The 18,662-nt window shown below is 48.1% G+C and overlaps 3 protein-coding genes across 4 annotated transcripts in view; 2 read left to right on the forward strand and 1 right to left on the reverse strand.

The window, feature by feature from the left end:
* Nucleotides 1-804, reverse strand: part of MED12 (mediator complex subunit 12) — a 36,298-nt gene extending 35,494 nt beyond the window's left edge. The window contains exon 1 of the mRNA XM_089536152.1: nucleotides 662-804. Coding sequence (XP_089392278.1) covers nucleotides 662-760 — 99 coding nt within the window. The 5' untranslated portion in view covers nucleotides 761-804. The remainder of the gene's footprint in view (nucleotides 1-661) is intronic.
* On the forward strand, nucleotides 786-10,402 carry IL2RG (interleukin 2 receptor subunit gamma). 2 transcript variants are annotated; one of them, XM_089536153.1, is made up of 9 exons: nucleotides 786-1,644; nucleotides 1,737-2,159; nucleotides 3,281-3,368; nucleotides 4,777-4,949; nucleotides 5,350-5,492; nucleotides 6,564-6,711; nucleotides 7,036-7,135; nucleotides 8,769-8,853; nucleotides 9,669-10,402. In XM_089536153.1, the coding sequence occupies exons 2-9, from the start codon at nucleotides 2,054-2,056 to the stop codon at nucleotides 9,852-9,854; spliced, it is 1,029 nt and encodes a 342-aa protein (XP_089392279.1). In that variant the 5' UTR covers nucleotides 786-1,644; nucleotides 1,737-2,053; the 3' UTR covers nucleotides 9,855-10,402. The 2 variants fall into 2 exon arrangements, with proteins under 2 accessions (XP_089392279.1, XP_089392280.1); XM_089536154.1 differs by having other exon boundaries at nucleotides 786-1,634.
* Nucleotides 10,403-11,315: 913 nt separating this feature from the next.
* Nucleotides 11,316-16,395, forward strand: CUNHXorf65 (chromosome unknown CXorf65 homolog). Its single transcript, XM_089537128.1, is given in 8 exon segments — nucleotides 11,316-11,397; nucleotides 11,472-11,517; nucleotides 11,519-11,574; nucleotides 11,934-12,020; nucleotides 13,083-13,217; nucleotides 14,241-14,309; nucleotides 15,046-15,170; nucleotides 16,143-16,395. Coding segments are annotated over 8 exon segments (780 nt in total). The 3' UTR covers nucleotides 16,323-16,395.
* Nucleotides 16,396-18,662: the final 2,267 nt, after the last annotated feature.

Below are 18,662 nucleotides of genomic sequence, written 5' to 3' on the forward strand. Positions count from 1 at the left end.
ACCTTGCCAAGGAAACCCTGTGACCGGTTGGCCTTTGGGTGGCGGTGAGTCAGAATAACATGAAGGCACACAACAACAACGGAAGTCACTAAGTAGAGAGATCCTTGTAGGCCCTTTGAGAGTCACTGAAAGAAAGAAGTTGGCAGCATGAGCTTTCCTAGACTTCATGCTACTTCCTCAGATGCATTTAGATGCAGTAATAATAATGATACTGATAATAAGTAGAGAGCTCTTGCAGCCCCTTTGAGACTCAGTGGAAGAAAGCAATTGGCAGCAGGAGCTTTGCTAGACTCAAGTCACAGAAGTCACACTCTCTCGGCTGAGAGGAAGGCCATGGCCAGCCCCTTCTGAATAACTCTGGCCAAGAAGACCTCATGACAGGCTGGCCATTGGGTGGCCATAAACAACAACAACAACAACAACAGTCCTAGAAGCCACACTGTCTCAGCCTCAGAGGAGGGCCATGTTGTGAAGAGCCCTTGCCAAGGAGGCCTCCTGATTGGCTGGCCTTTGGGTGCCTATAAGCAACGCCACCAACCAGAGCCCCCCATTCCTCCCTGGGGGCGTGGCCTTTCCTGGCCCCTCCCCTTTAGGGCCCACATATTGTGGCCCCTTCCCTCCCTGCCTTCAGGGGCGGTGTCCCCTGCTTCTCCTTCCTGACCTCCTTCTGCTTGGGGTCCTGAGGGTAGACGTCGGGGGGCCCCAGGCGCGGGCGCTTGAGGGGCCGGTGCTCGTAGCTGAGGATCCCGAAGGCCGCCATGGCCCTCCCTGCCGCTGCTGCTGCCGCTGCCACAACAAGGGACGCCGCCGACGCCGTCTGCCGGAAGGGGCCGAGTTTTGGGAGGGACAGGCGCCCAAGGCTTCCGAAGGAACCTTCGAGGCCCGGAACCAATCGCTCTCGGCGAAGGGAGCGGGCGGAAGGGGAAACGCGACGCACCGCAGCTCCGGCTTCGGAGGCTGTGACGTCAGCAGCGGAGGCAGGCGGAAAAGACCGAACAGGGACGAAGTCAGAGTGTTCCCCCATTGGACACAGCCGCCTTCGCTCCTCACTCGCTCGCTCGCCCCCTCACGGAAATGGCCGAATGCTGACGGAGAAGGCCGAAGGGTGGCGCGTTCGGTGCCTGAGGAAGCGGCGCCCTCTAGCGTTGGGTCTCGGTACAGGGAAGGAAAACCCAAGCTCCATTCAGTTCTACACTGCAGGATTAAACCACTTTGAAACCGACTTAACCGCCATGGCTCCATGATGCGATGGAATTCTGGGATTTGTAATTTTGGGAGACATTTAGCCTCCTCTGTTGGAGAGAGCTCTGGTGCCACAGCAAAACTACAAAGCCCAGAATTCCATAGCACTGAGCCAGGGCAGTGAAAGCGGTGTCAAACTGCATTAATACTGCAGTGTAGATGCAGCCAATACATGTGTGTGTGTTTGGAAATGCGGAGCAATGGATGCAAGCTGCAGGGAAAGAGATGCCATCTCAGCATTAAGTCATATTTGCTTTCCTGCGTCAATTAAAGCGCATTTAAAGCATCGCACAAGTAAAGCGAAAGTGGCGAGTTCTTGCGCGGAAGATGCTCACACGCAATCGCGCCAATAAAGTGATATCAGAAATGGGATTGTCGCTGAAACCCTGAAAGTAAAAAGATGTGTGCTAATGCTTCTTTGTGACCACTTCAATGGCGGGTTTTGTACAATGTCGCGTGAAATCGTTTTGCGTAATGATGCATTTTATCCACAGGATAAGCTCCCGATCTCCTTCGCGGGATAAACTCCTCCGACAAAGAGCTGAACGGCAAACTTCAGAAAGCAACAGGAAGCAGCCAGAGCAACGAAAACGGAATCGCAGCAGCGTCAAAGGGTTCGTGGGCGCATCGTTCTAGATGATCTGGAGACCTTCTGGCGGAGTTTCCACAGGAAGCCACATCAGGCGGAAACGGAGCAGATCCTGAAACCCACATCCCTGCTGCTTCGCCTTGCGCTTTTGCAAGACCAGCGCTTGCTTGGGGGCTGAGTCCTAAGCAGAGTCGCCTCGCCTTGCTTCCCTTTGGGAAGATAATGAGGATGATGGGTGCCTTCAAGGAGCCAGGGCTGTGGCTGCTGGCCCTTCTCCTTGCCTTCTCAGGCCAGGGCGAGAAAGCCTCCGGAAAGTCCCAGCCTCAAGGTAAGCGTCCCTTTCGCCTCCAGAAATGGCCTTTCAACCTGTCTGCAAACTGTAGATCCAAGGAAGTCATAGTGCCACTCTATTCTGCTTCGATCAAGCCTCACCTGGAATAACTGCGTCCAGTTCTGGACACTACACTTCAAGAAGGATCTTGACCAGCTGGAACATGTCCAGAGAAGGGCAACTAAAATGGTGGAAAGTCTGGAAAGCCATTAAGCCCTATGGGGAGCATCAATAGAAGTATAGCGTCTGGATCAAGGGAAGTCATAGTGCCACTCTATTCTGCTTTGGTCAGGACTCACCTGGAATCCAGTGTCCAGTTCTGGACATCACGGTTCAAAAAAGGACGTTGACCAGCTGGAATGTGTCCGGAGAAAGGCGACCAAAATGGTGAAGGGTCTGGAAACCATGAAGCCCTATGAAGAGAGACTTAGGGAGCTGGGGATGTTTAGCCTGGGGAAAAAAATGTTAAGATGATATGATAGCCCTGTTTAAATTCGAAGGGATGTCATATTGAGGATGGAGCAAGCTTGTTTTCTGATGCTCCAGAAAAAAGGACACGAAGCAATGGATTCAAATGAGAGGAAAAGAGAGTCCACTAAAATGGTGAAGGGTCTGGAAACCATGAAGCCCTATGAGGAGAGACTTAGGGAATGGAGTGGCACGTTTTGCTCGGCCCAATAAAGGGTTGAATGGTTACCTTGGTTAATTGTAATAGCTATCTATTTTAATATGGTAGCAATTCAATTCTGTTTTAATGCATCACTCTTCTATGTTTTTAATTGCATTTTCCTTTTGAATGTTGTGAGCTGCTCTGGGGCCCAGTTCTGGGAAAAGAGAAGGATATAAATAAATATTACAACAACAACAATAAGTGTTATAACTTATCTTGACTTCAAATTTTGAGCTGTCTTGCTTTTAGCTTCGTTGTACAGCACCCGAGGTCCCATGAAGGAGAAAAGTAGTATTCGAATATAGGGTTTAAACAGAGTCCTTGAACATCCCTAGTGTGTTTCAAGGAAAACCTTGCAAAGGCCAGGGAGATGTCCAGGTTGGAGGGCCTTTTTGGATCTTCCTGCTTGCATTCATAGTGATGCTTTCTTTCTTCTTTGCCATTACAGTGGAGTGCATTGTCTTCAATGACGAAAACCTGACCTGCAACTGGAGCAGCGAGGAAAAACCGACGGCCAACTACTCAATGTATTACTGGTACGTATGCTCCGCTGTGCCTTATTCCTGCCACCCTTTCACTGCAATTTGCAATCTGTCCTTGTCTTCCAGCTTCAGACAGTCTCCCTACCCCCCCCCCTCAAGAGATGCATAATAAAGTACTTTCTAATACACACACACACACACACACACACACACACTGTACTGTTTTTTTAATATTGTGAAGCCGCTCTGAGTCCCAGTTCTTGGATTAGAGCAGGATACAAATAAATACAATAATGATAATGATGACACAACTCTGATGCCTTGATATCACACCTGATGTTGTGCGATTTTGGAAGCTAAGTCAGTCCTGGTTAACAGCTGGATGGAAGGCCGATAAGAGATATTACCAAGGGTATCCATAGGTAAGTACAGTAGGGCCTTGCTATCCGCTGGGGTTTGCTACCCAGAGCCCCCGTGGATACCAAAATCCATGGATGCTCAAGTCCCATTAAGTCCAATGGCATAGTAAAATGGTGTCCATTATATAAAATGGCAAAATCAAAGTTTGCTATTGGAAATGTATACTTTTTTTGGAATATTTTCAAACCATGGATGTTTGAATCCGCAGATAAAGAACTAATAGATATGGGGGGCTGACTGTATACGGAGGAGGGTCCTCCATTTGCCCCGAATGTCTCTGCCCAATCTTGCCTATTTTAAATCTTGTCCATTTTAAATTTTACCTATTTAAAATTAATTTTAATTTGTATTTATGATGTTGGTATTTTAGTTAAGGAAAGGGATAAGGGGATATGTCATTTTTAGTTGTGTACGTTATGTATGTGTTTATGTGTTTTCCTGTAACCCGTATTGATCCTTTTGAATCTATTATTATTATTATTATTATTATTATTATTATTATTATTATTATTGGAGAGACTCCTGTATGAAACCTATGGCTGCCAGTCAGAGTTGGCAATACTGGGCTAATGGGACCAATGGCTAGACCTTATCAGAAGCCCTTCCTAGGCTTCTAAGGTTCAAGCATTGCTTTGAGATGCAGACCATGGCCAAACATCCTTTAATAATAAATCATAAATCATAAATCATTTATTTGTATCAATGAGGAATCCAGGCGGATAACACTCTTTGTTTCTTTTTCACTGGAAGGGCCGCTCCAGAGCTGACCAGACGTCGCTCCGAAACACACTGCAGAAATAATCCAGTTGGAGACCGCTTTAACTGCCTTGGCTCAATGCTATGGGATTCCAGAAACTAGCTTTGTAAGACATCTAGCCTTCTCTGTCCGAGAGCTCTGGTGCCTTAACAAGCTACGATTCCCAGGATCCCCTAGCTCTGGGCCAGGGCAGTTAAAGCGGTCTCAAACTGGGTTATTTCTGCAGTGCGTTTTGGACCTTAGATGTTGCCACGTTGTTGCTCAGCCTGCCTGCTTTTTGGTTAGGTATGAAGATAAGAAGCCAACCATAGTAGAGTGCACACATTACCTCCAAAGGGACGGCGTCAACGTCGGATGTCACGTCAACGTCATAAATTTGTACACCCACTTCCACGTATATCTCAACGCAAGTCACAACAGAACCAGGTCCACGGCTCCCATGCTGCTGATGCATCGAGGTAAGGGCTGCATGCCCCACCGAACCACAGTGGCATCGCTAGGGTTGGCATCACCCGCTGCGGTCACTCATGGTCACCCCTGCATTGAATTCCTCCTCCTCAGGTCCCACACCATACAGAAACCTCTGTGATGTTTATTTGCACTAATGCAACTCGCAAATTGTAATCCCCACATGTCACTGGATGTAAGGACAATCGTTGTGACATCAGCAACTAGCAAAATTAATACTACACCTTTAAATTATGGTATCTTGTGCACGGCCTAAATGTCCGTAACTACATGTATGTAGTGAACATACAGATAGATAGGGATTTCCTGCATGCAAACTTTCCTCTCTCTCTCTCTCATATGGCTGGCAGTCATGTTTTGAGAGTTTCTTCTCCTGTTTCTCTCCTCCAGTGCAACCAGGGCCACCTTTTAACTTCACTGTCCAGAGCCTCGCCAACAACCAGTTGCTGCTGGACTGGAAATCGCCATATAAGCGCTACCGGTGCTTGGAGCATGAGGTCAAGTACAGGAGCAACAAAGACGAAGACTGGACGGTACTGGCACAACCTCGAATGCGGGACAATGGCTTTATCTAGCGGTGGCATCACAAGGGGGATGCAGGGGTGCAGACTGCACATTCCCACTACGTTTAAACCGGTTTGGGATTCGCCTTCACTCCATGGTGGTAAATCGATTCCAAAAGATCCGTCGTTCCCACTACGAAAGGGGTTCTTTTCATTGTCCCTTTGCAACCGCTTCTTTTTTTGGCATGGTTGTCATCCCCACTAGTTTGCACCGCTTCAAAATGCATGTCAATCATCAGTGCATCATTGGTGATGTAAGCGGCAGCCCAGGCAGCCTAGCTTATATATAAATTGATAGAAGATTCGATTCATCGGTTTTGCAACTATTTGCCTCGCTGGTTGCAGGTAGTTGCAAAATCAATGAATCGAGTCTTCTATCAATTTTATTTTTTTTAAAAAATTGATAGACGCTTGGATTCATTGCTTTTGCAACTACTTGCCTCACTCTTTGCAAGTACTGTGCACCTTTGTTTACGCGGGGATCCGTTCCACGTAAAACAAATAACGCCTATGGTCGAGCCCCATTTAAATGAATGGGGCTTGTTCATGCGGCGGTGGTGCGGTGCACATGCACCACAGGCACGCACCCCATTTGTCCCTATGGGACACACCGCCCCTTCCTCCCCACGGGTCTTTCAGTGTATGCTGAAAGCCACGTAAAGTGCACCTACGTATGACACAGGTGCACTATTGCAAAATCAATGAATTCAATCTTCTATCAATTTTATTCTATTTTATTTTTAAATCATGCGCTCATAGGTCACACCACAAGTACAAAGGCAGCACTGAAAGGGGGGGAATGGTGGATCTCAGAAGCCATAGGGTAGAAACTGGGGACCTCAGGACAACTATGGGGGGAAGAGAGGGGGCTACTGGTTTTCTGAGGCATGCACCAAGTCCTATTTGGGAACCATAGACATTAGCACCTCAGACAGCAACCTCTAAATTCAGGCTCAAACCTGGAGTGGATTAACAGCCCTGCTGACCTGGAAGTGTCCCTAACACTGCAATGGTGACACCCCTCTTCCCTTGGCTTCCCAGGAGCAGAAGACAACTGGCATGAACTTCAGTGTTGCCAGCGTGGATCCAGATAAATTCTACACTTTCTATGTCCGCAGCAAGATCCGTGAAACGTGTGGGGACACAGACCTTTGGAGTGACCGAGCTGGCCCTATCCACTGGGGGAAAGGTATGTAAGTGGGCTAAACCATTTATTCCTCAAAGGCAAAAGTATAGGCTGAGAGAGTGTGACTTGCCCAATTTCACCCAGTGGGTTTGCATGGCCGAGCAGGCATTCAGACCTTGGTCTCCAAAGTCATTAGGTGGGTGTATGCAAATACAGGTAAATATGGTATAATTTTGTGTGTTCTTCCTCACTGATAACTGTTGCTTCCCATTGCAACCAGGGAGTTGTGTGCCCCCAGTAGCCATCCCCAGTTCGCAATCTGGCTGCACCCCTTTAGGCCAGTTTATGTTTCCTGAACCCTCTCTCTGTCCCTTCTCCCCACTGCAGAGACAGCAGCCTCCATGGAGCTGTGGGTTCAGTTCCTGATCTGTGTGGGATCCGTCTGCCTCCTGACATTGCTTGTGGTGACCCTGCTGCACATGGAGAGGTAAGCCCAACGGCCAGACTTTTGGAGTGGGAAGGGTACATTTTCTCTGGGAAGGCTCTGTGGGGCAGGGGCTGGCTTGGTGGGTTGCAGTCGGCGAAGATATGCCAGGTCTGCCACCCTGATGTGGCCCACCATCACCAGCAGAGTCATATACCCCCCCACACACACTTTATTCTGACCGCAAACTATTCCTTGTGCTGTCAAGAGAGGAATGCTCCTGGAAAGTGAAAAAGGGGCTGTAGATCTCTATCTCTCCCTTCCCAAACCTCAAAGGGTGTCTGCATTTCCCATGCACCACCAGCAACATTTCCCAGCTATGGAGAATATGCAGCGCTGGATGGTACCTTGGAGTTGCTGCACCTGGGTCATGCCAGTTGGGACACAGTCATGGGGGAAGCCTAAAGAGCAGAATAGCTCCTGCTCCTGGAGGGCTCCTCTTGGCTTGGTTGCAATGATAGACTGCCAGGGCTCCAACCAGACAATGCATGCACAAAGGGACCTCTGTCAAACCAAATTAACCCAGTTCCATGAACTGACCATGCATACCATCCAACTGTCCGGTTTGGCAAGAACAGCCCTAACTAACCCTCTCTTCACCCACTTTCTCAGCTGCTTTTGAATTGTCCTGGTTTCTTTCTTCTCTTCCCACTTTCCCCCTTTGTCTACAACTTAATGCAATTGCAAATTTTATTCAGAGAGCAAAAGTAGTTGGCACTCAGTTAGGTCAGGAGGGAGGAGGAAGATATGAAGGGGTGCAATCCTTTGCCCTTCCCAGTCGTTCCAGGCAAAAGCAAGCTGCTGCAGCTGCTCCTAGTTTGTGGGTTCTTCCTCATTAATAGCTTTTGCCATCTTGACCGCAGCCTAATGTTGCTTGGCCAGAGGCATCCCAGGTTTCATCTGTGAACCGTCGGCCGGCATATCCATGTTGCCTTTCTCAAACAGAACCAGGAGCTTATAAAATCCAGAACAATTGGGTGGCAGGCAGTTTTTGCATCCTCTTAGCATCAGGTCTCTTCCCAAATAATTGCAAAAACACAAAGTTGTAAAAAGATGATTTCTGCAAAAAGAATGGTCCTCCTGGCAGCTGGCCCTGCTGCAGACCAAACCTGCATCTCAATAGAAATGTCCTCGTTCCCAAAAAAGTGGCCATGGTGGCTGTGTCCCTCTGCGTTGCCCTTGCTCAGGGAGAATGATTTTTGCTACCCAGTGAGGTCACTTTTTCCACCCGCCTCCCATCATCGCAGACAGAAAGCCAGCCCTTAACCTCCTTCCTCTGAGCAGCTTTGCATGGATGAAATCTGTAAGAAGGTGGCTCTATTGGAAGCTTAGTCTTGTGAAGGGCAGCCCTCAGCATCCTTGCTTTTCAAAAGATGGCCCTTCAGTCCATTAGCCTCTGCGCAGAGCTTGGAAAAGTGACATTTTGGCGCATCGGTGCCCAGAATTTTCCCATCCAGCATGGCCAGTGGCAAGCAAGTGCTGGGAGTTGTCCAAACACAGTTTTAAAAGTGGTCCCTCTGGGGAGGAAAAGCCTTTGCAAGCGTGTCCCCTCTACAACAAATTGCAAAATGGAAACTAACAATGTCTTCATAGCAATGCTGCAGCTCCATCTCTAACTGGATTAATCTTCCCACAGGGTCCGCTTGGTTCTGATGCCTGTAATCCCCAACCCCAGCAAGAAATTTGAAGAACTCTTTACTGCCTACCATGGCAATTTCTCCGTAAGTATCATGGCCTTTGGACCTTTACTGCTGGGGATGCCCCATGTAGAGACACGATCAAGTCAAGGAGAACTTATGCTGCCTCCCACGATGGAAGGCAGGAGGGACCACTTGCTTGCACTTGGATGTACGTTTGCACATTTGCACTTGTATGTATGTTTGCATGTTTGCAACTGAGCCTTAATGCCCCATGTAGAGAGAGAATGCAAAATGGTTGCATGTTTTAAAAGTCAAGGAGAACTCTGCTGCCTCCCATGATGGGCACTAGAAGGACCGCTTGCTTGCAAATGTATGTACATTTGCATGTATGTAGTGTGGCACTTTTGGACTAAAACTCCGAGAATCCACATGCAGAAATCCCAGCCAACTGGGCTTTGCTGTTGTGCAAAGTATTTTCCAGATTCTCCCAAACATTTTAGCCATTTTGCATCTTTTTTCCAGTATTGTTCCACATCTAGATTTTAACTAGAGCTTGGGGAAAGTTTCTTTTTGGGCTACAACTCACACACAATCCTCGGTACAGGATTTTGACAGGATTCTCAGAACGGTGGTGCAAAATGCTAATCTTTTCAGTTGAAATGTTTTATTCTCTGGCACTGGTTGCACCTTCATTTTATATTCTGTTGTCATCAGATATTTTGTTTTGTGCTTGGTGGTTGTGTATGCTGAACACATTGTGCACTGCCCACAGGAGTTTGGCTAATGCAAGGTTTAAGATGGCTGCTTTGGCAAAGAGGACAGTGAGCAGAGGTCCATAAGGGGAGAGATGGGAAGGGACGGGGGTCTTTACATGGGTCTCTTTGTTGTTTCCACAGGAGTGGGTCGGGGTCTCCAAAGACGCCATGGAGAGTTTCAAGCCCAACTATCGTGAGAGCATCTGCCGTGTCAGTGAACTCTTCCCCGGTGGAGGCTATTTGCCCGTGATGACCGACGCCATGGTCAAGGCGGAAGGGATGCCTGGCCTCTTGGTTGACCCCATTCCCAAAACCAACATCCCATAGCAGAAATCCTACTATAACATCCCTTGGTCACCAGCTCTGGGGGTCAGCCCCAGTCTTCTAGCACAGCTGAGAATATTGCTTTTATTTTTATTTTTCAAAAAAGTGAATTTCCTATAAGCACCCACTTATGGGTGGCTAGGGGATGCTTTATGCTGTAGTCCAAAAAACCTACTTTTCCAAGTTCTGCTTCTTAGATCTCCTTTCCCCAATAGTATCCCATGAGTTACCTTCAGTTCTTTTCCCTTGCAATCCTCGAGCAATTCCTTGAAGGAACATGCAAACTTCAGGAGAGGACCAATGTATCCTGCTATCTCCAGGACCTATCCCCTAGTACCACTGTATTGGAAGGAACCCTAAAGGATATTTACTGTATACAGTATATTCATGCATAAATAAATAAAAATGACCCAAAAAACCCTGAGTCAACTTATCCACAGATGAATATAGGTACTGTAAGTACTGTATTTTAATCCCCTGGTGAAAGGTCAAAATGTAATCTGTCCTGGAATCACTGACACCCCCCCCCCCCCAATTCTTTCACCCATCCATCCATTTGTTTTGGGCACAAATATGCCTGCTAGAATTTTGTAAGTTCTTTGGCACTGTTTTCCTTTGCATTATCCTTTAGCTTCTTTGTTAAATGCTCTAGATTTTACCCTCGATTTACCCGCAGGTCATATCAAAATCCATAATTTTGACCCCAAAATGTGCCCTTGACTTATAAATGAGGGCAATTTATAGTCAAGTATATATGGTAGTCCAACCCTTGCCATGCTTTTAAAGCATTCTCAAGAGGGGTCAAGTGAGGAAGAGGTCACCACATTCCGCTATTGAAGAGTTCTTATCCTGGGGACGTTCTTTCCAATGTTTAGGTGGAATTTCTTTTCTTGCCATCCTTCTTACGTCTTTCTCTCTCCATCATGTGCAGATGAAGACAGTGACAATAATACCTTAAAATAAAATACTGTTTCCAATCATTAATTGAGACTCTATGAACGCAAGAGGGTTCCCCTCCTGTTTTCTCTTGGGCTGCATCTACACTATAGAAACCAATACAGTTTGACACCGCTTTAAGTGCTGTCGCACCATCTTACGGAGTCCTGGGATTTGTAGCTTTTAGCCTTCTCTGCTAAAGAGTGCCAGTGCCTCACAAAACTACAAATCCTAGGATGCTGTAGGATGGAGCCATGGCAATTGAAGCGGCGTCAAAACTGCATTATATCTACCGTATAGATGCACCCTTAGACCAGCGGGGAAAGTATGGCTTCCATATTCCAAAATGTTTGTTGACTTTTATGCCCTTCTAGGGTGGGGGGGGCACATTTGGGGACCCCTGGGCTGTTAGGCCGGGAGAGGCCTCTTTTCGATTCCAAGCAAAAATGACCCAAAATTGACTTCTGGGTCACTTCCCTAGGGGTTGGGGGCAGCAAGGGTTATGAAGTGGCCATCCAAGGTACCCCAATGCCGCCTCCTAACCCTCTAAGGTTGCCCGCCACCCCTGTTTTGGAGAGCCATGCTCCCAAAATTGCCCCCAGCATCCACTGTTGGTGGCCAGTTGTTCACGATGGTGGAAATTTTAGCAGCACAGTTCTTCTCTTGGAGTGTTCTGCTATGAAGTTCTGAGACATCACAATGGCTCCGGGTCCACAATGGCCGGTGCAGAGTCCTTTGCCCTATGGACAGGGCAGCCGGGGCATGTTTATCAGCATTAAATATGGAGGTAAGGTAAGGCCAAGGTGCCAAGAGAGGCAGGGCCCTGGCTGGAAGGAGAATGAGGAAATCAGGTGGGCAGAGGTGGGCATCATCTCCATCAGACCGGGCTCTTTCCCTTTGCCTTAGGGACTGGAGAGCAGAGGCCAGACCTGAAATCTGGCAGCCCTGTGCCATGTATACCACAGATGCCCACCTCAGATCTGGCATGGACCCTCTTCACCTGGAGGGCCAAAGGTCTGGCACAACTAAGGGGCAGATTATGGTTGGGTAATGCCATAGGGAAACACACGCATGCCCCATCCAAGGGAAAACAGTGGGGTGTTGGCAGTGGGCACAAGCCCTGCAGCTCAGCCGCTCTCCTTGCAGAAAACCGACAGTTCCTGGCCAACATCAACTGCTCAGTCTTGCTCCTAATGCATTACCTTCGCGACAAAGTGGGTCTGCAGAGGACAGGTGAGATGGACGTTGGACCCCGACGGACCAAGAGAGCGGATTCACCTCCACTGTACAGGATGCAAGGATGTGGCGGGGGAATATGGGCGAGGAAGAGAGCACAGAGGCTGCCTATGTAGGGGTTTAGTCCTACATTTACAGCAGCTTTCTAAGGTGATGGATTTATTCTGCATATCTGATCCAGCACCTGGGGTGGTTCCTTCAAGGTACAGCCACAGATTCTTCATCTGCTGATTCCACCAGCCATGGCTTCAAAATACGCCAAAACATTATTGCATACTTTGATTTTGCCATTTTATATACGGCTGCCATTGTAAATAATGGGACTTGACCATCCACAGATTATGACATCTATGGATCCAAGCCCTGGCAGATACCAAGGGCCCACTGTATATAGACTACTGGCCATGCTGGTTGGGGGATTCTGGGGACTGTAGTTCAAAAAAACAACAACCAACCCTATATTAAGCTGGTTGTGCTGACTGGGGGATTCTGGGAGTTGTAGCCAAAGAAAAGGAATTCTGCCAAGCTTTACCTTAATCTGCTACTTGCTTTGTTTTTTATTGTATTCTACTTAGTATTATATTAGAGCAGCAGCGCCCAAACTTTGGTCCTCCATGTATTTTGGACTTCAGCTCCCAGAAGCCCCAGCCAGCTTGGCCAACCGTCAGGAATTCTGGGAGCTGAAGTCCAAAACATCTGGAAGACCAAATTTTGGGCATCACTGTTTTAGAGATATTTTAATCATATAATGTTGTTGTTCTAGAGATTGTATGCCACTTGACAGGTTCTTAATCTTTTTTACTTATTTTATTTGACCCTTACTATGTGCAAACTTTACAGCGCTCTATAAATAAATCGATGATGATGATGATGATACCTTTGGCTTAGCTATTTTCTGGTGGGCTGAGGGGCATTCTGGGAGACCAGGGGTGCAAAGTCTGATAGTTGAGGCTCAAGGACAGAGGGAGGGCTGTCCAGTCCGGCCCAGTCCAGCCTAGTGCCCCCCCATGCCACCCTCTGCTCCCCTTTTGTTCCCTGTCTTCTCTCTTCCCCTTCCAGACCCCATTGACTTATGCGAAGAGAATGGGACCCTCAAACTCCTCTTCCTAGTCAAGTTCCCGGAAGAAAGCGCCACCAAGTACCTAACCCCCCGAGGCTCCTACTACATCTGCAAAGTGGAACATGGTGCACCGGGTATGTGCAAAATCGCCCTCTTTATTAACGCGCATCTTTTTACTTTTGGGATTTTGGCGACAATGCATTTCCGACATCCCTTTATTCACACCATTGTGTGTGATGATAATCATTTGCGCAATGACTCACCGTTTCCGCTTCATTTGCGGGATTGCTTTAAAGGCGCTTTAAACTCTCTTTAATGCCCAAAATCAGCCCCAGCATGATAAACCCCACTGAAACGTAACTCCACACTTCTTAGTCATGCTCAAAATGGAGGACATTTGGGAATGGACAGGAGGTTGAAATGTAGGATGTGTCCTGGGAAAGGAGGGCATCTGGTCCCCCTGAATGCAAGTTAATGTCACGCTTGCTCCCTTCTCCTTTCCTTTCTGCAACCATGAGTGCTAGAAACTTGAAAACTGTACATTTCCTGAAATGAAATGAACTTGAAAAATGGTACATTTTCTTTGATATGTTTGTTTTTCTGGAAAGGAAAGGTCAGTGTTCTTATGCCAAAACCCAAGTGCCTATGCGCTCTCATCCAAGAGGGTCCCTGCCCTTAGCATGCCCACGGAGGTTGCCAAATGCCCTTTCCAGAGGGCCATGCCAGTCCCTCTTCTATGTTTGCAACACACAAACACAAACACATACCCATCTCTTTCAAGCAGCTTTTGAGCTGCATCCATTGATTGCATTGGGCTTTCTCCTCCGTTGACTGTTCTACTTTGTTCCAGAGTTGGACCTCTTCATTATAGTCTAAATTGCTTTTATTGATTTAATTAAAAAAAGTGTGATTAGCTGCCTTTGAGGTTTGTTCAATGAAAAGGTGTAATATGCAAATGTTCCAATAAATAAAAACAGTAGCGATAGCAAAACACACAAAGGCTACTTTGCCTGGTCAGGGCTATATGCTCCTGGGATTTTTGCAAGATTTGCATTGTTCAGTCTGTAAAGCAGGGATCAGAAGACAAATCTACCTTAACTGACATATGCAAACAATTCAGTAAATAACAGAAGTCTCTCTGTCTCCTCTTTCCATAGGGACCAAGCATGAAAACGGCTACCGTGCTTTTTTCCCTATATACAAACACCCACCAAGTGAATTGCTGGGTAGGGATCTTAATGCTGTGCCATACACTTGTGCCAAGGTTTTCGGTCTCTGCATTGAAAAGAGAGCTTGGGTGAAACCGGGGTGGGAGATCCTTTGGAAACTGCAATGTCCATTGTCCTTCAGGTCAGGCAGACACATGGGACAGCAGGTCCTTTATGCCCTTCATGCCAAGCCTAGAGAAGCTCCCCTTTTTTGGTTCTTTGGTTTTCAAAAGCCATGGGAAACCAGTTCAAACAACCCAGGTTTCCACTTAAACTGAATTGCCAAAACGATTCTGAGAGGGGGGCCGTGCACCAGACCCATTTAACCCGCATCTTTTTGACGTTGGTGTTTTCCGCTTCTTTTTTGATAAATCAATTCTGCGTAAGTGTGAACCAGATGCGGATCAGAATCTGTTTAAATTTGCCCTTCAGCCAGCTGGAGCGGGTCCATTTTGAACCGATTCATGCATGAATGTGAACCACAAGTGGACTATTTTAGAGGGGGGGAAATGCGCTCGGGGCAAATGTAGTGGGAACCACACTCCACTGTCGAATTGGTCCATCGATTTGAATTCCACACCAATTTATCTGTAAGTGGGAATGAGGCCCAAGTGATAACGTCCACAATAAGCCATAAAGCTGGGGGTCGACTGGGTTGGCGGATGCAGCTGCATTTTGGGGGGGCAATGGAGCCAAGGCTGCCCCCTTTGCCCCGTGCCATGCCCCATCCTGACCGCCTCTCCTTGCCCTTCAGACTCCCTGCGCAACCAGTGTGACTTTCTGGAGAAAAGCCGCCTCCGGCTGCTCAAGAGCCAAGATGCCAGGAAGCCACCGACCATGGAGTCGCTCCTTTCTTGCATGGCAAACCTGCAAACGGTGGTAAGGCAACCCTCTTTGTATGGGGCACAGCCAACCCCCTTAATCTTCACAGAGGACAGACTTGCTATATTTCATGGGAGAGATGCTGCAACTCTGGCAGGACTTCATCAGAAAGACAGGACTGGGTTCAAGACTCCAGAAAGTTGTATATGTTTAAATAGTGCTTGGGATCCTGCAGGTGTCCAAAAACCCCAGATGCTGGAGGCTCTGTTTCAGAGGAAGGAACAGGTAAAACCACCTCTGGAGATCCCTTGCCTCTCTGAAATTTAATGGGGCTGCCATAAGTCAACAGGAAACTGGAGGCAGCAGATCTGTCTGATCTTGGGAGCTAAGCAGGGTCAGTTGTGGTTAGTCACTGGATGAGAGACTGCCAAGGATTGCCAGGTGCTGGAGGCTCTATTTCAGAGGAAGGAACTGGCAAAACCACCTCAGAGGGTTGTTGTGGTTGTCGTTATTAAGCTTTATTTATAAAGTGCCTAAGGAACCCCTGTGAAATTCATGGGGCTGCCATAGGTCAATAGGCGGCCTGAAGGCACACACAATAACACGATCACAACAACAAAGAGAGGAGGAAGAGTTCTCAGTGGGTTCCGCTCCTCAGGGGCATTTCAGAACCTTCAAAAGGGAAAACACAGTGATTTTGAGCATCCCTGCAAAATTACATTCCTTTGCTCTCTCATTTCCGGATCTCCTGCTGGGAGCAGAGCTGCCTCTCTGCTGTTCAATGATGCCTCCTTTGCTCAGCATGCTCCATCTATATATTGTCTGGTGTCAGGGCCTAATAGTGCTATAGTCCAGAAAAGAAGGATGAAAGTTCCCAGGATGCCACAGGATGGAACCATGATGTTTCAAGTGGCATCGAACTGTTGTATGTAACACAGTAGTGCAGCTACACATGTCACTTGTGCTATTTTCCTATGTGAAATAGGACCTGGCCGCTGACCCATGGTCCTTGCTGTCTCTTCTGTCCAGGGGAAAAGCAGCGGGAAAGCTGGCGCGAGCCTCTCCTCCGGCCTGGACGAAGAAGGCACGCCTCGCAAGGCCACCACCACCGCCAAGAGCCGGGCAGAGGCCAGCAGGAAGGAGAAGCACCCTTCGGGGGGCTCCTGGGGGAAGGCTGGGCTGTCACCACTGGGAAACCCCCGGATCTGAATAAAGCTCATTTGGGACTCTCCAAGGCCTTGCTAGCTTGCAAATGTTCTGACAGATGTCTTGTACTACAGGTTCCATCATGCACAGACACCCTGCTCCAGTTGAGTGGTCTTTGGGTGCTGCTGGATTGACACTGCTGGGAGCCTCCTGGATCTGAATGAAGCTCATTTGGGACTCTCTTGAGTCATTATCCAAGGTCTTGCTAGCTTGCAAACATTCCAACAGTTGTCTTGTACTACAGGTCCCATCATGCACAGACCCTCTGCTCCGGTTGGGTGGTCTTTGGGTGCTGCAGCTGGGGGAAGGCTGGGCTGCCATGACTGAGGGACCCCAGGATCTGAATAAAGTTCATTCGGGGCTCTTGAGTGTCATTATCTTTGCAAATGTTTGCCAGCTTTGCCAGGCGGTCTCTGCAAGTGTTCGACAGATGTTTTGTACTACAGGTACACCCATCCAGCTGGGTGGTCTTTGGATGCCACTGTGCGAAGGCTGCCAACGCTGTACTACAGGTCCCATAATGCAAATTCCTAGTGGTCTTTGCAAATGTTTTTTCGCTGTGCCCCGGCCGGACGGTCTTTGGGTGCTGCTGGGGGAAAGCTGGATCTGATTGAAAGCCTTCCAGATCTGAATAAAGTTCATTTGGGACTCTTGGGAGTCATGATCCAGACCAGAGTGTTGCTAGCATGCAGATGTTGGACAGATGCTTTGTACTACAGGTCCCATAATGCACAGACTCCCTGCTCTGGTTGGGTGGTCTTTGTGTGCTGCTGTAGGAAGGCCGAATAAAGTTAATTCTGGGCATTTTGAAGTCAAGAATCAGAGTGTTGCTTGCGGCTTCTCCTGGTCCTCTTTTTTGGCCAGAAGAAGGATGCTAAAGGGAGGCAGGGGAAGGCATGGGGACCTGTTTTTCTGTCTTCTGAGGCTGGCTGCTGCATTGTCTGTATGGATCCCTCTTTCTCCCATCCAGGAAGGGATCCCTGTTCTTCTCTTTTCCAAACCAGGCTGATGTCACCGGGGAGCTTTCTGATTGGAGCCGCTGAAGAGGAGCTGCAGCAGAAAGTGGATTTGCCAGAGCGCAGGAGAAAGAGAGAACCTCCCAGCAAACAAACAAACAGCAGCAGCCACAGAACAGGGCCATGGATTCACAGCGGCCGAGGAGGAGGCTGGCAAGCGGCAAAAGGGTGGCATGAAGCACCTCTGGTCTGCCCCATGTGCACACAGGTGCCCTCTCCATAGCACTTTGAGGATCTGCACCATTGTTGGCAAACCCTTGGCACCTGTGGCCAGATGGTGCCAGGAGAGGTGCCCCAAGGGATGACCAGACACCCAGGCTTTCCAAAACTGTGCCACCCAACAGACTGATGTACTCAACCCAAGCAAAATTTTGGTTATTTCCCCCCCAGTTTTGATGCACCGAGGGAAAGGGCCTGCTTTATGATGCCCTTCCACTAGAAGTGAGCAATCCTTGCCTTCAGATGCTGTTGGGCTGCATCGCCCATCACTCCTTACCATTGGCTGCGATGGCTAGCAGGTTGCTGGGAGCTGGTGTCTGGCAACATCTGGAAGGCAGCACAGTTTCTGCCTTAGAGAGGGATGCAGCCTTCAGCTCCCATGAAGCAGAAAGTCCTGCTAAAGCTGGAAGTTAACCTCCAAGTCTCCCAACAAAAGGTTGCAAAGGCTCCAGCTGCAGAGCAGAATCGCAGGCCTTGCTTTCGCAGGGCCAGCAAAATGATGGAGATTTCAACTACTCCGTCCAGCAAGCAAGCTTCTGAGTTACACAGAACTGCTCAGTTGGTTTAGATGGGTCTCTTAGAGGCACAGGAGCGCTCTAATCTTTCTGGGATCCTATGCGTTCTGGTGCACTAAAAGGAGAATATTATATATATATATATATATATATATATTACTATTTTTTATTGGATTTGTTTCACTAGGATCAGATCTTGAGAATTACGGCAACAAGAAGCTTCGTTTTTCTATGTTGACGACACATTACAACATACTAGCGGTTCCCAAACCTTTGTCCGCAAGATGTGTTGGACTTCAGATCCCAGGATTCCTGAGCGTTGACCATGCTGGCTGGGGCTTCTGGGAGATGAAATCCAAAAGTCCTGGAGGACCAAATGTTGGAAACCGCTGCATATACTTTCATCTTAATGCTGTAATGCTATGACAGGGTAAAGGGGTCGCTTGGAGCAAGGACAGGAATCATGCAGCCCTCCAGATGTGGCTGGGTTGCAAATGCCAGCATCCATCCCTATTTGACAATGCTGCCCAAGGCTGCTGGGAACTGCAGTGAAATACCTGCTTGACTTCCACTTCTGATCTGTTTGGGATTTC

Source organism: Sceloporus occidentalis, unplaced genomic scaffold, assembly GCF_023333645.1.
Source record: "Sceloporus occidentalis isolate IW3139 unplaced genomic scaffold, rSceOcc1.0.p SCAF_8, whole genome shotgun sequence".
Taxonomy (NCBI): Eukaryota; Metazoa; Chordata; class Lepidosauria; order Squamata; family Phrynosomatidae; genus Sceloporus; species Sceloporus occidentalis.